This window comes from Pectinophora gossypiella, chromosome 13 (genome assembly GCF_024362695.1).
Source record: "Pectinophora gossypiella chromosome 13, ilPecGoss1.1, whole genome shotgun sequence".
Lineage (NCBI taxonomy): Eukaryota > Metazoa > Arthropoda > Insecta > Lepidoptera > Gelechiidae > Pectinophora > Pectinophora gossypiella.
Window position 1 is genome coordinate 1461456 of NC_065416.1, and position 18916 is coordinate 1480371.

The following is an 18916-nucleotide window of genomic DNA, read 5'->3' on the forward strand; positions in this document are numbered from 1 at the left end:
CCCGCTTAGGGACGGTACTGAAAAGTATCGGCGTCCGAAGGACGTAATATACGATCCCGACGACCCGATTACTCTAGCCATAGAGGCAGCCAATCAGCTCGCGACACCAAACACTTCAGGACCCCGATACCGACCCCGCCGGCGTGGTCGACGATTTCCCTCATTCAGCGCTTATCGCTATCGACCCACTAGGGTCGATTAATTCTTTCAAATATTTTTCCTCTCAGACGACGCCCTGAGCCGAGGTTCGCGCCCAACTGGGCACCCTCAGGCCTGTTGTCTTAAACGTTGTACCGGGTGAGAGCCTTCAGCGCTCCCCATTTGTCCGGCCAAGTAGTTAATGCCATCTGCGGCAAATCTACAATAAGTCACGTCAAAAAAAAAAAAAGACTTATCCATCCTCTCTCTTCTGTTCCGTAGTAACACCATTCTTGCAAAGAATGTGTCTTATAACATGGTACTGGGTAGCCATTTACCACCATATAGGTATAATTTAGCTGATGTAATGAAATGAACTGCAATAAACAACGAACAGGACGTGACGTGTTTTTATTTATAAACATTGGTTTCATTCAAAGGGCAGGGTTGCCATTTTTCTCCAAGGGAAATCCTCCAGTCTTCGTTGGCTTTTCTGTATTGCTAGCATCGCTGATGCCGGGGATCGGTGGAGCGCAACACGAACATCTTGTGGCCTGCAACAGAACACCATTTTAAAGCTTATCTTTTTTACTCTAGGAAACTAGAGATATAAGCTAGAAGCTAGAGAGCAGGGCCCACAGAATACCAGCATCGTGGCTCACACCGCGCTTTACGCTAAGTGAGGTCCTTTTATTCGGGACATCCAACACCATCATCGTAATTAAAACTTTGAAAGGGAATCCAGACGACGACTCTGAGTTGATATCAAGTGCAATTTTCCGGCGCAAAAATATGGAACTGAAAATAATTAACAATGAACTTGAATTTTCATGAATTTTCCGACAGGAAATAATCACTTGATATCAACTCAGAATCATGGTCTGAATCATCCCCCTCAGTATTCGTTACGGTGTCATTAACACCCATACATACCTACTGGTATGGCTACCTACCTTATTCAACGTCATTATCATGGATAAACTTGTTGAGGGTCAATTTAACATTTTTGAATCTATGTCTTTGACCTTTGAGCACCGTTGTGATCGAAACCATTGACCATTCGAAAACAAGTAAAATCATCATCACTAATTTAAGAGCCAAGCTCCTGTCGGTGTAACATTCTCCATTCTTGTATATCAAAGGCCAGTTCTTTCACTTCCTTTAAGACACGACGTTTACCTTCTCTTTAATCTGTTCCATTTAAGCTCTTCTTGGTCTTCCCCTTCAACTTTTTCCTTGTAGCTTCTCTTCTATGATGTTTTTAATAAATTCGTCGTGTCTTATTAAGTGTCCTCAATAACTCACAATATTTGCCTCTTTTCCCTCAAGTAAAATAAAATCACAAAAAAAATAACAATGAAAATAGATTAAGTAATGGTAAATAAGTAATCTTACGCCAAATGCATGGACTTACGGATATATAAGAGCGCAGTTTCTCAATGGCGTCTGCGGTCGTCTCGCTGGACTGACTGACGAGCCGGACGCAGAGCTCCCGGCCGTCTTTCGTGGCCAGAGCGGAGTCGCTGCTTCGCCGGCACCCCCACGACATCTTGCTCGTGCATCCGCTGGCGGTCTGCTTGGGTGTGCAGCTCCCACTCTAGTCAACAATATTGGGCCTACAGATACTGCTTTTGTGATAAGTACAGATTTTTGTTGTCAGGGCATATACGGTAGTCTAGTGGTTGAGAGTTGAGCTCACGATCCGGAGGTCCCGGGTTGGAACATATCACAAAATTAAATATCACTTGTGATACCTAGTTTGGTTAGGACATTGCAGGCTGATCACCTGATTGTCCGAAAGTAAGATAGTCCGTGCTTCCTTCCATGTAGTGGTCACATGAGCCATGTCAGGGGTCTTTGGCGGCTCAATAGTAATCCTGACACCAGGGTTGATGAGGTCGGTCGTTGATCTCACAACCGACACGAGAGAAGAAGAAAAAGTGCATATACATAAGATATTCTTGTATAGGTTATCCATCTTGTTCAACCGTGTGTTTTTGAGGTGACCAAACTCAGCAACCCTGGTCAAGCTACGTCTAAACGTGAAGAACGCACGACCTGAAGGACGACATCTTACTTTCGGGCAATTGGGTGATTAGTCTGCGATGTCCTGAACAAACCAGGGGTTACAAAGTGATTTTTGTGATATGTCTAGCTACTGACCTCCGGACCGTGTGCCCAACGCTCAATCTTTGGATCACGGAAGCAGTAATGCCAGTAATAAAACGAAAGAAGTTCTTACGTATGCGCCTCATTGGTCTGCTGGGCGTTGGTTGGCGCGTATCCACGCAGCCGTTGATGGACGGCTCCGACGAAGCTGTTGACCCTCTGCATGGTCTTGCTCACCCCCCGCGAGGCGCGCTCGTGCAGCTCGGTTTGCCTGGCGCCACCAGCGGGAGGAAAATATTACATAGCCCATACACGAACGGTCGATTACGAAGGTAGATGGGAAAGATTTTACCAAAGGGATATGATATTATGGGGAAGTTTTAAGATTTAAAGAAATTAAGGTACGAAGATATTATAACGAGGAAGATGATGTTTCATACGTATCTAGCCCATACACAACGAAGGTACGAAGGCGGGTAACAATGGGTATTGAGAGGTACATCCATCGCAAGATAACTACATGCATACAAAAATAACATCACGCATATTTTTCATTAGGATATAAGATATAGGCAGAGGCCATGTAATTCGACTACGGTGCCGCTTCATAAACTCATAAAATCTGCAAACACGATAGCAGATAGTAGAAATGTTAAAAGCGAAGGACTCCGTCTAAACCAACCACTGTTCCAAGTACGGCATATTGAATCTCTGGCAGTAGTGCTTCCTGACGTAGTCGGCGTAACAGAGGGAGAGGAACCAGCAGAAGGTGATGTGGATCTGCGGCTGCTGCTGCCGGAGGAAGCGGGTCAGTGGACCAAGGGGAACCATCTCCGCCTGCCCTCCTAACAGGCCTGCGGTCGTCATTTCTAGGAGGACGCTTGGACTCTGAAAGGGATGAAAGTGCAAGGAAATGATGTAATGTGTATGGATTTGTCTAGTAGGTACTAGTTTCTATTATATGTAGAATGAAGAGCGAGAAGACGCTAGAACTGGTTGCAGGAGGTCAAGCTATTTCTTTTTATGATACTAAGATCATCACACATCAGGTCAGTCATCAGTTTTGGGGTTCTGCTGTAATAATGTAGTGAATTTTCTAAACGAGAATTGAATATTTGATTTGAGCACTTACGTCTCTGATGAGCGTATCCAGGTAGTACTGGAAAAACCGCATGGAGCACACCCAGATGTGGATCATCAGCGCCAGCATTCCAGCAACCATCGTCGACTGAAATAGGATGAATAGGATGACAGACGCAAAGAAATGAAGATAGAGAGCCAGATATTGATAACGTTATTCGTTCTTTTTCTTCTCTAGTCTTTTTAGAGAAATGCAGATATCATGGGAAAAGCATTTATTAATTTTGTGGTTCTGGAGATTAGTCGGAACATATAGACGACTTTCTTTTATGTATTTATGAAAGAAGTTGCAGCGTATCCTGATAACCATGGATCCACTGCTACCATCATCTGTTACACATACATACTTAAACAGCCTGTGTACGTCCCACAGGTGGGCACAGGCCTTCCCTCAAACAACCGATGGTGCATACTCCACCACGCGGATTGGCGGGCGGGTTGGATCATTTGCTAAGATGAGGAATTTTCCACTTACAACAAGTGTCTTCTCGAGCAGCGACACATGGACCTGGTCCCCGCCGGCGACGAAGATGGTAGCCTCCAGCTCATGGTAGAGGAAGAGGGCGGCGGCGCTGGCGAATACGGCGGTAGGGCCCACGCCCCAAACCTCGCCGTTGCAGCTCAGCCATTTTGCCAAGCTCTCGAGTTGCGAGTCGATAAGGTCCTGAGAAGGTCAGTAAGTAAGTAAATTATTTATTTACTTTATGTGTAGGTATATATGAATACACAAAATCAGATTTTTGAGCATTTGAGTTTTTTTGACGATGTATATGATGAATCTCCCTAATGTTATACCTTGAAAAGCATTTCATGTTTTGGATATAAATAATTATCACGTGCTTAGCGGTGAAGGAAAACATCGTGAGGAAACCTACATTCTTGAGAAATGCATTTTCGGAGGTATGTGACCTAACCTGTATTGGGCTGGTTTTTTCTTCGCGGATTGGAAGGTCAGACAGGCAGTCGCTTCTGTAAAAATCTCAGCTGTCAAATCTTCAGGTTAGGTAAGGGGACCCTGTGAAAAGCGGGATAATGCTAGGGGGACGAATATTGGGCAATCGGTAATTCTCAATAAATTGTTCTTCTATCGTATGGATTGTGAGGAGGAATACCAATCTCATCAACCCTGGTGTCAGGGTTATTACTGATCCGCCATAGGCCCCTGACATGACTCACACGTACTTACATAAGTAATAGCCAAGACCAACGGCTTAACGTGCCTTCCGAAGGCCTGTAATATCTTAAGCAAACTAGGCATCACAAAGTGTATTTTGTGATTTGTCCCCACCGGGTTTCGAACCGGGGATCGTGAGCACAACGCTCAACCACTGGACCACGGAGGCCGTCTCATTTATTTAAATATAATAAGTAGCATTCACCGCCGCTGCCGCTGCTGCTGCTGTAGTCGCTGGATGCGGGCAGCGCAGGACCGATCGTCGTGGAGATCCTTGGGGGAGGCCTATGTCCAGCAGTGGGCGTCGTACGGCTGATGATGATGAAGTAGTACTCACGCAATTCGTGTTGAAGCTCACGGTTTTACCCGCCATCCATCCGTTCGTATAGTGATCACCTCACAGCCTTCTGGTTTTAACATCATCACTTGACGATTTCATTGTAACTATTAGACACTCGGTGATTTTTTTTTGTGTATTTTGTGAACCGCTGATTGATTGATCGGCGGCTGACGTGTGTCGGTGTCAAATCGAGATGGCGTAAAAAGGTTTCGGCGTTGACACGGCATAGTAGGCTATGGTAGTGTCTTTTTGGCGGGAACGGAAACGGCACGGTTGCTTTCAATAATTAATAAGAAGTGGTGTTTTGTGGTTAACGATCGCATTAAGTTAGTCGGAAAACATTCGCGACAGTGTTATTATATCGGAATATTCAATAAACATAGGTAGTGTACCTATCTATTTTCGCTTCGTGCCAACAAGCCGCTTTATAACTCGAAAGTTGCAGCGGCCTCCGTGGTTGAGCGTTGGGCTCACGATCCCGAGGTCCTGGGTTCGATTCCCATTGGGGACATATCGCAAAAATCACTTTGTGATCCCTAATTTGGTTAGGACATTACAGGCTGATCACCTGATTGTCCGAAAGTAAGATGATCCGTGCTTTGGAAGACACGTTAAGCGGTTGGTCCCGGTTGATGCTTGAGGATGTAAGTGAGTAATCGTTACATGAGCCATGTCAGGGACCTTTGGCGGCTCAGTAATAACCTTGACACCAGGGTTGATGCGGCTGGTATTCCACCTCACAACCCACACGATAAGAAGAAGAAGAATTAGTAAATTCATCATCATCATCAGCCCATTAACGTCCCCACTGCTGGGGCACGGGCCTTCCCTATGGATGGATAGGGAGATCGGGCCTTAAACCATCACGCGGGCCCAGTGCGGATTGATGGTTATTAACGACTGCTAATGCAGCCGGAACCAACGGCTTAACGTGCCTTCCGAAGCACGGACATGAAAACTTTTTTAAACGCTTAGGATTACAGAACATAAGTCTACACATAAGTAAATAATCATCTAGCGTTATTTTACGTTTTTTACACCATCCGCTTACCAAGATTTGACAGGACCTGTTTTTTATATAGAAGCGACTGCAGTCTGTCCTTCCAACGCGAAGGAGAAACAAACCCATTACAGGTTAGGTTAGGTTAGGTTACCTTCTAAACGCATTTCTCAGGAATGTGGGTATCCCCATGATCATCGCGATCTCATGATGTACGGGAAATAAAACAATAATTGTTATAATTAAACAAATGTCCAGACGAACCTGCAATGGCTGTTACAGGCCCAGTCTGACGATTTGCGTTTATTCTAGTCTAAACATGTATACAGGATATATTCACTACCACAACACACACTACTGCAACACGTAAACGCGACGAAATATGTACTTATACAACGAATATATATATGATATATATATGTATTTTTATATATGTAAAATATTAACAAAATATCTAATAAAAAAGATCTTTGTGGGTACATGAACTAGGATTTTTCAAACATTATTTTTTTATAAAAACACTTATTTTTTATCTACGATACACGTATTATTATTATATGCTATATATTATTACTTCAACACGCTAATATTCAGGATAAAAATTTATAATATATTATGTGTCTAGTCCTACTGAAAAATCACAACTCTACGGGTTAGGCTATATGCAAGTAGGTACAATATTGTAGGAGTTCTAAGAAGGCGAAAGTTATAGAATTACATAAATATATACTCAGATATAAGAGTAAATAGGCAGATCTTCTAATGCCCTAAATGGATAAAAATCTAAAATGTTTTAAAACTAGTAATCTGTAGATTTTTTAGACCCTAAAATCACTTGCCCTTACGCTGTGATTTTCTAGAAATTATTATGAAAGAAATTCTACTAATACTCATACTAGGCTACGTTTTTAAGAACTAGGTTGAAAATTTAAACCTAGACACAATCATTACACTTCTATATAAGGACTTTACGACATGGCTAAGTTATATTTAACACATTTAACTATTATATCTCTATATATGTTCCCATATATCTTGTATATTTTAATATATATTTTTTATAATATTAATTATACACACCGTAATATCTATATGCAACATATCTGCATTCATTGCCCTGGAATACAGAAATGTTCACATGGTATATTTTAATATATTAAGATATTTTGGAAGTTTTGTATACGTTTTATAAAGCGATATTTACAAAGGGTTTGCATCTTAGAGCAGCTGCCCTAATATTACGAAATCAAAAATAAATATATAATTAATATTATATAATAATAAGTATGGCGTTATTTTATAGTCTGTCCAGCAATACTTTTATTATTTACAATAAGTATAATATTATTATCTAAATCTATAAGCTATGTCATATCGTGGCTTCGTTGTTAAAACGATAAATATGGTATCCATATTCGAAATATATAGTTTCTTATAATATGCTTACGTTATAACATTTATAGTGAATATATTAAAGCTTATTAATAAAATATATGTTGGCCTTAATACATTTTAAATAGCAAAATATCTTGAATAGTAAGTGTATATAAGTGTTACTGTTATCGCATGAAAATATATGTAGTATTATAGTTTATAAGTAGGTCGGTACACTATTTACTTGAATATCTTGATTACGTACATCGCGAGATATATAGGTTTTCTCAAAACATAGGTAAGTATATCAAAAGCTTTATACAATATTGAGGAATAATCATTGGAAGCAATAGATATATTCAATTATTGTTACCAAAAGTGCCAGACTTGACTTTAGGGGTCCATAAAAACAAGAATTATTAAAATTAATTACTTACTAAAACTGACGTCATTCAAAACCCACATTTGAATGGTAACTACCATGTTAAAATGATAAACAAATATATTTTAAATTCGATTTGTTTTTAGAACCTTAGCCAGTTATTTTGTCTATTGTCATTTAAATTTCGAAGACTAGATGTTTCCCCCAAATGTCGTCGTCGCCACATCTGACCATCTCGGTCTTTCCCCTGGTTGACCACATCTCTTCACATTTATATGAGCTATATAACTTAATTTTAGTGTAGTAACGACTAAACATTATGGACCCCTAATCCGCAGTAAAAATAGCATCGCCGGTTCACATTCAGACAAGCCATTCGACACTGGGTGGTTTGGTCTGAAGAGGAGTGGTGAAGCCCTGGTCAGGTCACAGGCTGCAGAGAGTAGAGTCCGTTGGCGGTACCGATATGATTTCTGGACGTTTGATGGCTTTGATTCGCTGGAGGAAGAAAAAACACGGTTACACTTCTGGATTTATAGTCCATTACAACCAAGCAAAACAAGCCTGTTTCTATACATTAGTTGGAGCATAATTATGGTTTTACGTCAACTGAGAATTTATTTAATGACGCATATACTTTTTTCTTTCTTTCTTTAAATTCTACTAAAGATGTTCGAAGATGCCTAACGAGAACCGACGCATCGGAAAGTACTTCACTAATCAATATAAAAACGTAAAGTTTTAAATGCACACAAATATCGAGTACCAGTAAGTGCTACAGGAGGGTTTCCTCAAAATAACCTTCAAAAAATACTCACCTGCATGAAGCTGCCAGGCGTGATGAGAAACTTGTAGACAATGTAGAGCGGGATCAGCGAGACAGTAGTCCCGGTCATGAGCCAGCCCACCCGGATGGACCACGTCGGGTACTCGTACTCTCCGCCCAGCATCTCCTCGTGTGCCAGCACCGAGAACACGAACAACACCAGCAGGAACACTGGGCTGCAAGGAGAATTGGTTCATTATGGAACGAACTCAACGAACGAAAAACCCAGAAGAATCGAAAAGCTTTACAGGTACGCATCGCCCTTGTCATACGCTGTTCAATTCATTTGGACGGGTTACACGTTAGCACAGCCCGGACATTCTATAAAATATTCTCTTTCTCTTTCTTTCGTGTGGCGCTTAGCGAGACAGACAGTCCGCGCGCGCGTTCCCTTACTCCTTAACGGCTAACAGCTGTTTAGACTAAAAGTGAGACCCAGGAAGGAGTGAGGTAAATCTAGTTCTGCAATGATACGAATGAGTGCGTGGCGGAGTGTCCGTTCTATGCATAGTATTTATTCTATGACGTTAGCTGTTCACTTTAATTAATGCTGATGCAACTTGGATAGGGCCTCTTATGTACCTGACAAAGACATTCGTCTTTCAGACATTCTTCTTCGTTTCGAAATGAGTTTGCCAACTCATACAGTTCCTCCTAGTATTTACGGAAGTTTGTGGTGGACGCACCTCTGATTAGTAGTCGTGAGTTTATGTTATGTATTGGTTCTCTATATTTACTCGTAAAATTTTATGTAATAATTTACCATGGCATGCTGTTACTTGGCCTATTATTAGTTACGCATAGTATTAATTTGTCATTAGTCCTAAAATAAGTTATTCCTAATAAACCAGTATTCCTAGATGTTATTATGGGAAAGTACTATTATGCTAAAAAAAGTTATTCGTTATGCAAAAAGGATTACTTATGATAATTAAAATTATGACAAAAACATTTATGCATTTTAAGAGAATCCCTTATATATTACCTGATGTAAGTCCAGCAAGCCCTCCAGAACCAGCCGGGCGAGTGTCCCAGCATGGTCTTGACGTCTTCAGAGAACTTGTCCACCCCGTACACCCAGCAGACACCGGCTGCTTCAGCGAAGACCACGAACAGGATCGCTAGGCCTGGACCGTACACGTTCAGGAGGTCCACTAGGTATACTCCACCCTGCGGGGATTCCATTTGTAAAGTAAGTGACATAACTTACAGCTTGATTCGAATTACGATATGATGTTTTAGTGATGTTGGGGGTATAAAATGTGTGCGTACCTAGGGGGACCTCTACGTGAGCCTCTACTTTGGCATGTGCGTTAGGAATTCCAGAAGTAAAACACTGTATTGAAGTTCAGAGTCTATTATCCAAATATATATCAACTGATACAATCTCAAATTTAGTACAAAAAATCACGAGTTCTATCAGAAGGATTAGTACGCGTGTCATCCGTACCACCTCGCGTGATTACATTTTATGCACCTCAACATATTCCGGTAAAAGTTACGAGCATTAAAAGCATTAACAATTGCTGGCTCGTGTCCGAAACGAATAATATGGGGATGGATCCCGCACTATCTACCGGTGATTCGCGTAAGTGATGCGATGAATAATGCAGGAATACGGTGTCGAGATACGCGGTAATTTATCGATGTTGTTTGGTTACATTTCAGCTGCTTTGGTTTCGGAGGGCGTTTTTATTTGTTAGTATTTATTTGGTCTCTCCTCTCAACAGCCACAAACGGCCTAAATGGTCTCGTGGCTAGAGCGTTGGGCACAAATTGTCGAGATCACTTTGTGAGACTGTCCTTTTGTTTGGAAAGAACATTTGCAGGCTGAATCTTCTGAATGTTCTAAAAAGTAAGATGTTTCCGTGTTTCGGAGGGCACATTTATTGTTTTTTTTAAATTATTGTTAGGGTTTTTTTATATTGTTTTCAGTTCCATACTTTTGCGACGGAAAATTCCACTTGATATAAAATAATAATAATAATAATAAAAAGTTTATTCAGGTAAAATCTACGACACACATATTACAACATTAAAATATACACACATTAAATTAATATTTAGTTGGAAAACATAAATCAATATCAATTCAGAATCATGGTTTGAATTATCCCTCAAAGTTTTCATTACGATGTCATTATTGCCCTGAATTTCTCTGAGTCTACATATCGCGCAAGAGCGTAAAGTTAATCGTTATGTGCGTAAAAAGTTTCAAACCAAATCTTAAAAAAAGATCTGTAAACATTAAATAAGTTTCACGAAACAAAATCTAAAAAAAAAACCATTTGAACGACTTTTTTGATTTAAATTTTGTCTTTGTGAGTTTCCCTAAGCAAGGTAAGTGCTATAAAAACAAAAATAAAAAAACAAAATCTAAGTTTTGTAAGTTCGATATAAGACAATGTAATATACGTAGGTATTATGTTATATTGGATACGATGTTCGTGAGTGAGCTATCATATACCAATAACACGTTCTGCTGAATCGTCCAAGTCTCAATATTGCGAATCACTACATTTTCCCTCGTTATCATAATCCGATGCTTATGCGTACCTATTTCTACGAATAGGTATTTTCTACTTTTGAGGCCTACTGTATAGTGAAAAAAAATTCAAACATATTTATTCTTCAAATTTGCCTTATATAGTTAGCGCTTTTTGAACGTCAAAAATTAAATTACGTATTATGTAACTGGTTGCAAAACTATAACCACATCGGAAACTGTATTGTTGAGAGAAAGACGCGGCCAGAAAACCTCCCAGAATGACCAGTTCAGTACAATTTATTAATTACGTATATTTCGTCGCTTCATTCTTCAGATATAATAATTTACCAGGTAGTTTCTTTAACTTGCATGGCAACATTCTGGTAAATTATTATATCTTATTATATCTTCGAATGAAGCGACTCATATAATAATGATCGAATTTCACTTTGAAGTTCGTTTGATCATATTTCAATAAGACATTTTTACAATAGTCGTCGTAAGAATTAGATCTGTCAAAGTACGTAAGCTAGTGTTGTGACGCTTATGAGCATAGTGATGTATCAGTAAACATAGAACACGTTTAGCTGCTTCTTTTCCCGGGCATGTCGTAAATCAGACAGAGGGATTGTGTCCTCTAAATGACGGACTAATGTTATGGGCGATAGGCTGATCCCTTATAGAAAGAAAGAAAGAAACATTTATTACTTACATACCTACCTTATCACCATAAGGTTCATCATATCCATCTTAGGACTTCGTATCTTCTCTTCGTAACAGTGGCTGCAAGTTGTCTTTGATTACTTGTGGCTCTGCCCACCCTATTAGGGATTACAGGCGTCAGCTTATGTATGTATGTGTGATGCATCAGTCCATATTAGATCGATCGATTCTTTTCTATCTAACACTCATGATGATTGATTTGATTTGATGATGATGGTCATCATCATGGTCATCATCATCTATGTAGTCAAAGTCCGTCACATGGTGGCCATGAGATGGGAAAAGATTAGTTGGTAGACCAGCGGCCCGGTGGTCTGATGACATCGTTGCAACAGTGGGAAAGCTGTGGATTTGGTCAGCTCAGCCCCGGTCAAAGTGGTGCAAAATGGAGGAGGCCTATACCCAGCAGTGGGATGATGCGGGTTGATTGATGATGATGATGATGTAGTCGCATCTCGAAGCTTAACTCGAAATAGGTTTAGGCCCGTGTTGGATTCGAACCTGCGACCTTACAGTGAGAGTCAAGCTTTCTTTCAACTGGTCTACCACGGGTGAATAGCCTCACGGTTGCTTCCGAAGCACGGATCACCTTACTTTCGGACAATCTGGTGATCAGCCAGTAATGTCCTAACGAAACTAGGGATCACAAAATATTTTTTGTGATATGTTCCCACCGGGAATCGAACCCGGGACCTCCGGATATATGATATTATTAATTATTTTATACTTGTGTTGCCAGCAACAATATGGGTTGTACGGTCACGAGCATTAATATCCTATACACTTTGGTACCATGTCACATTAACTTTTTTGACAAATTGAACTGTAAGTCTCACTAAATGTCAAATATGTTAGTGCGAAAGTCTTAAAGTGGGTATATTATATTACTCATGATACAGTGTCGTCATTGCACTAAATTTGCGACTAAATTCGATAGTGACACGCCTAATAGCGGCAGATGCGCCGCGGACGTCAATGATTGATGAAAGATTGGTAGTCTATTTGTTTATAGGTACAGGGTGTTAGTGACATCGTAACGAAAACTTTTAAAGATGATTCAGACCATTTCTGAGTTGATATCAAGTGGAATTTTCCGTCGCAAAAGTATAGAACTAAAATTAATTACAAAAAAACACTATCATTAATTTTCCGACAGGAAATTCCACTTGATATCAACTACCACCCATACCTAATTGTATGGCTACCTGTATGTACTTGTACAGGGTGTAAGTGACATTGTAAAGAATACGGATGAGGATGATTCAGCTCATTATTTTGAGTTATCATCATCAAGTGAAATTTTCCGTCGCAAAAGTATAAAATTGAAAACATAAAAAAAACTATAAGTCGTAAATTTTGCTATATTAACTCAAAATCATGGTCTGAATCATCCCTCCAGTATTCGTTACGATGTCACTTACACCCTGTATACGAGGTCAATGTGTACAGGATACTTTTGCCCTCTGGGTAAATTTACCCATATACCTTTTATGTTTTCCAACTAAATATTAATGTGTGTATATTCTAATGAGAGAGGAGTTCGGTGGCGTAGCGGTAAACGCGCTCGGTCTGCGATTGTTGAAGTTAAGCAACTTTCGCAAAGGGTCACCACAAAAAAAAAATCATCTCGAGCTCCTTCGTGCTTCGGAAGGCACGTTAAGCCGTTGGTCCCGGCTGCATTAGCAGTCGTTAATAACCATCAATCCGCACTGGGCCCGCGTGATGGTTTAGACCCGTTCTCCCTATCCATCCATAGGGAAGGCCCGTGCCCCAGCAGTGGGGACGTTAATGGGCTGATGATGATGATTCTGGTGTTGTAACTGTATATGTGTGTCGTAGGTTCTACCTGAATAAACTTTTTTATTATTATCCTTACACAATGTTACACCTATCACAGTACTCTCCGGCTAAGTAGTTAATGCCATCTGCGGCAAATCTACAAAAAAAATCACAGTACTCACATAGGTAGTGGTCGGCAGAGCACAGATGTAGATGAACAGCAGAAGGACGGCAACGAACATCTCGCGGTGCCTGCCCAGCACGCGGGGGTACTCGTCACACAGCGCCGTGGTCACCGCTTCTAGACCTGAGTGTTGTCATAATACTTAATTGCACTTAACAACTAGTTACATCACAAATAAGAAATGGACGTTTACAAGGGTGGACTTATCTCTCAGAGAGATCTCTTACAGCCAACCCAGAGGTAGTATTAGAATAATTGCGGAAGTATAAAAAGAGGTGCAATATATTAAATACATTATAATAATTGTCATGTCATGTGCTTTTATAGTGTCAACGAATTCTTTAGGAATAAGTGTTAATAATAATATAATTAAGTATTATAAATATTTGCAAACCTGCTTGCAGGTTGAATACATGCACTGTTATACTTAGAATAAGATCTTTAACTTTGTGTTGATTGATTATGATTATTATGATTATGTGTCTTTATTAACGTCTGCAGTATTATTACATAACATAAACATAACCCCCCTATATAGGTCCCATTGCTGGGCACAGACCTCAATCAACCGGAGGGGGCAGTATTATTATGTAACTTTAATCATTATTTTGTATAGCCACCTCCATCGCCTCTGTGGTCTAGTAGTTAGAGCGTTAGGCTCACGATCTGGAGGTTTGAGTTCGATTCCCGATGGGGACATTTTCGAAATCACTTTGTGAGACTGCAGTTGGTGACATTGCAGGCTGGAATCATCTGATTGTCTGAAAAAGTAAGATGATTTTGTGCTTCGGAGGGCACCTAATGGAATGGCAAGACACATAGTGAAAATGTTATTTTAAAACGATTACTTGCAAGAGATATGGAAAGTCACTATACCTCCAAAAGTGCTATCCAGGCCGAGGGTGATGAGCATGAGGAAGAAGATGATGGCCCAGAACACGGAGCCGGTCATAGTGGCGATGGCCTCCGGGTACACGATGAAGACCAGCCCTGGACCCTCCAGGCCCACCTCCTCGATGCTCTTGTTCTGCACGTGCGCCATGTAGCTAGAGGGAGAAGAGTTCACAATCATTTCCCTAGTATTATTCCGTTTTTCACAGGGTCCGCTTACCTAACCTGAAGATTTGACAGGTCCGGTTTTTCACAGAAGCGACTGCCTGTCTGACCTTCCAACCCGCGATGAGAAAAACCAGCCCAATACGGGTTAGGTCACATACCTCCGAAAATGCATTTCTCGGGAATGTGGGTTTTCTCACGATGTTTTCCTGAAGAGTTCACAATAGGAGACATAAAGTGACACCTGTATTCTAAGATGCTCACTCGTCTCTTCCTCCATTCGAGTTGACCTCAGCTGAGTATTTTGGTATTTTAAGTTGACATATACGTCCTCGACTTGAGGACCCCACTCATTGGAGTAAAGCATATCATCATCATCATCAGCCCATTAACGTCCCCACTGCTGGGGCACGGGCCTATGGATGGATAGGGAGATCGGGCCTTAAACCACCACGCGGGCTGAGTGCGGATTGGTGATTATTAACGACTGCTAATGCAGCCGGGACCAACGGCTTAACGTGCCTTCCGAAGCACGGAGGAGCTCGAGATGAAAACTTTTTTTTTTGTGGTCACCCATCCTATGACCGGCCTTTGCGAAAGTTGCTTAACTTTAGCAATCGCAGACCGAGCGCGTTTACCGCTGCGCCACCGAGCTCCTCATATCATACTAACAATCAATTAATACTAAATTAATGACATAGGTACTGGAGTAAACTCGAGTTGAAGTTGAGGCGCCCGCGCCGTCTAAGAATACCGTTTTTGAGTTGAGTTCGAGGAAGGCTTTGAAGGCGGTTCAACTGTGTACGGAGTCCAGGAGAATACGTGGTAAGTTCATGGTTCCGCTTACCGAATCCGAAGTTATCCTACAAGTATGTATGACAAAAAAAAACTGTAAAAACACTAGATTTTCAAATGTTCATTTTATCGGAAATTTTGAATTTATTTCTTCACATTTAGCAAGCAGTAACAAAACCTTACCCTAAAACCGAGAAGATGACGAAGCCAGCGAGGAAGCTGGTGAGGCAGTTGATGGAGGAGGTGATGAGCGCGTCGCGGTAGCAGTTGTTGTTGAACTTGTTGTAGCTGGAGAGCGCCAGCAGGGTGCCGAACCCGGGACCGAGGGAGAAGAAGATCTGAGACGCCGCGTCGATCCATACCTGTTGAAAACATATAAATATATTTAAGATTTGTATTTTTAAATATGGAAACACTTTTGTAATTACATTCATTCGCGGAGCTTTCGTTCTGCCCTTCTCTCAATACAACACAAGACAAGACGCTGCTGTTTTATTTCATAAAATCAATTTCACCGTCCCGACACCCAAGGTTTTCTTCAATACCTGGTGAGTCATGTCCATATTACAGCTTTATAGGAGTAAAGATTTAATGTTTCACTCTTACCCTAATCTTACAAATATATTCACTTGCTTACTACGGAAGAGCGTTGGCTCCTAACACAGGCTTTTATGCTTAAAAGGAGTCATCAACCCTAACTTAGAATTACTATTGTAAAGTGAATTAAAATATTTTTCATTTTATTTTATTTTTTATTTTCGAGATCTAAGGAGATGAAATTTTAAATTTACTTAACTCTTTATGAATACAAACCATAATAGAGACTTTAGAGAACCGGGAAGGAAATATAATTGGCCACCTGATACGACACGATACCTTTATAAAAAACATCAAAGAAGGAGAAATAGAAGGAAAGAGAGGAAGCGGTAGACCTAGGAGAACATTTATGAATTACTACAAAGACCGTCCTCTTCTCTTCTATTGCGTGGGTTGTGAGGTGAATTACCAACCTCATCAACCTTTGTGTCAGGGTTATTATTGAGCTGCCATAGACCCCTGACATGGCTCATGTACTTACTTACATCATTAAGTAGTAACCGGGACCAACGGCTTAAAGTGCCTTCCGAAGCACGGATCATCTTACTTTTTGGATAATCAGGTGATCAGCTCGTAAAAACCGTAAAGACTTAAACTTACCTTGGAATTCTGCAGTTTGTGCCACTCGGGAGTCAGGTAGTATCGGATGCCTTCAGTTGCTCCTGGTAGTGTCACGCCCCTCGCCAGGAGAATCAACAGTACCACGTAAGGAGCCAAAGCTGTTACCCACACCACCTGTTAAGACAAGATAGAGAAAGAGGAATACATAAGAGAGAGAGAAAGGTAGCTCTTTCGAGTCATATAATGGCGACGATGTAAAAAAATATAAGTTTAGAAAACTAAAGTTTGACTACGGAAATCACGCTACAAAAAGTGTGACACAAAGAAAATATTTCTCTGAAATTCTTCCGAACAGCGATGTTTAGGAAATAGCCGCGGCATGTGACACCTCATTTGTTAAATTCTGACAGGTAGTTTAGAAGAACATTTGGAATTTGGAACAGACCTGTATAAACACATACGTACATACATAAACAGCGGTCAAACACATAACCCTCCTTTTTGCTTCGCCACAGTTGGGTAAAAAGGGACACTACTGTCACTGGCGAACTGTGGTGTGGTTGTGTACGTATCTACATAGGTACTTACACGATATTTGCAGCGAATACAAACAATTCATATAAAAACATTTTGTATGGTGTTATCCTTCCAACGACATTTTTGTTTATAAATATAGGGTTAAAGAAACTGACTTTGCCAGCGCTCCGGACTCCTTTCCAAAGGGAGAAGTAGACAAGCACGAAGACTCCAAACACACAGAGCGCCAGGGAAGGTTTGATGGGGCCCATAGCATCCAGGCCGTTGGATCTGTGCTGCTCCAGTACGTTTCGTCTGTGGAATATAACTTTATTAATACAATGAAAATTGGTGAAGAACATTTGCATCACGTACATAAAAGAGTACGGCTTTCAAACAGACTACAGTGGGCGCCATCCCGCTCGCGTCAGACAGAGTATTGTTGAGCGGAATGCAAGAGCGTAACCACTGCTCTATTTTCCCCTAAAAAACTAGCATGGAGAATGCTACACCGACAAGAGCATGGCTCTTAAGTTAATAATGATGACATAAAAGAGTAATGACTAAGCTATTTCAAATTTTGAATCTTCCAACTCCACCAATCACAATCGGATTATGCATATTTTTATTGATTTTACGGAGAATTCGATTATAAGCTCAAGGAGGTGATAAAATTTTTTGGAGATGATGAAAGATACACATAGACCACGTAGGTCAGCTGGAAGAAATCTTTTTTAGAGATTAGAGAATCTATTTGTTTAGAGAAAGCTTATATCTGTACTTTGTCTGTCTGTTTTCTTTGTGTGTTCCTTGTGTTTTTTTTGTGTACAAATAAATAATGATAAATAATAAACATACGCCTCCGTGGTCCAGTGGTTGAGCGTTGTGCTCATGATCCGGAGGTCCCGGGTTCGAATCCCGGTGGGGCAAATCACAAAAATCACTTTGTGATCCCTAGTTTGGTTAGGATATTACAGACTGACCACCTGATTGTCCGAAAGTAAGATGATCCGTGCTTCGGAAGGCACGTTAAGCCGTGGGTCCCGTTTATTACTTACTGATGTAAGTATGTAGTCGTTACGTGAGTCATGTCAGGGGCCTATGGCGGCTCAGTAATATAATAACCCTGACACCAGGGTTGATGGGGTTGGTAATCGACCTCACAATCCACGCGATGGAAGAGATAAACATATTTTCTCAATGTAATAACTATTATTAAAGCTTGTTATCAAGGTTACACACATTGCTTCTCAATTGGTGACTGACTTTGCAAATGGTTTTTGATTTGCAAATCTACAATATTTTGCTAAAATAATTTATGTATATAATTATAATATGATGAACAATAGCAAAAGGTGCAAATCAGATTTGCCAAAAATTTCAGATACGTCAGTTAGCGACGTCAACGACGAATTTATACCTGCAATATAAAAACCAGACATAAAAAGTTGATATTTCAACAGATGTCCGAAAAAAAAAACACTCAATCTAAATGTACTGCATAGCAGAAAGACAGCAAGAAGAGAAGTCCCAAGATCGGGAGGAGTGGAAGAAATGGAGGGAGACATTTACCCTGCAGTGGGATGCTCTTCTTCTTATCGTGTGAGTTGTGAGGTGGAATACCAGCCTCATCAACCCTGGTGTCAGGGTTATGATTGAGCTGCCAAAGGCCCCTGACATGGCTCACCTAACGTTTACTTAAATCAGTAAATAGTAACAAGGCCCAACGGCGTA

General features: G+C 40.6%; 2 protein-coding genes across 2 annotated transcripts in view; both read right to left on the reverse strand.

Annotated features, from left to right (window-relative positions):
• Window positions 1–572: 572 nt before the first annotated feature.
• Window positions 573–4934, reverse strand: LOC126371982 (uncharacterized). Its single transcript, XM_050017478.1, has 7 exons — window positions 4899–4934; window positions 3863–4051; window positions 3380–3475; window positions 2930–3135; window positions 2381–2518; window positions 1553–1733; window positions 573–692 (listed from the first exon to the last, which is right to left on the reverse strand). The coding sequence occupies exons 1-7, from the start codon at window positions 4932–4934 to the stop codon at window positions 573–575; spliced, it is 966 nt and encodes a 321-aa protein (XP_049873435.1).
• Window positions 4935–7866: 2932 nt separating this feature from the next.
• The window catches only part of LOC126371983 (sodium-dependent serotonin transporter), a 28868-nt gene continuing 17818 nt past the window's right edge, over window positions 7867–18916 (reverse strand). Inside the window, exons 6-13 of the mRNA XM_050017479.1 lie at window positions 17359–17497; window positions 16706–16840; window positions 15692–15870; window positions 14534–14703; window positions 13656–13780; window positions 9469–9653; window positions 8476–8659; window positions 7867–8155 (exon numbers count right to left, since the gene is read on the reverse strand). Of these exons, the coding sequence (XP_049873436.1) occupies window positions 8084–8155; window positions 8476–8659; window positions 9469–9653; window positions 13656–13780; window positions 14534–14703; window positions 15692–15870; window positions 16706–16840; window positions 17359–17497 (1189 nt within the window). The 3' untranslated portion in view covers window positions 7867–8083. The remainder of the gene's footprint in view (window positions 8156–8475; window positions 8660–9468; window positions 9654–13655; window positions 13781–14533; window positions 14704–15691; window positions 15871–16705; window positions 16841–17358; window positions 17498–18916) is intronic.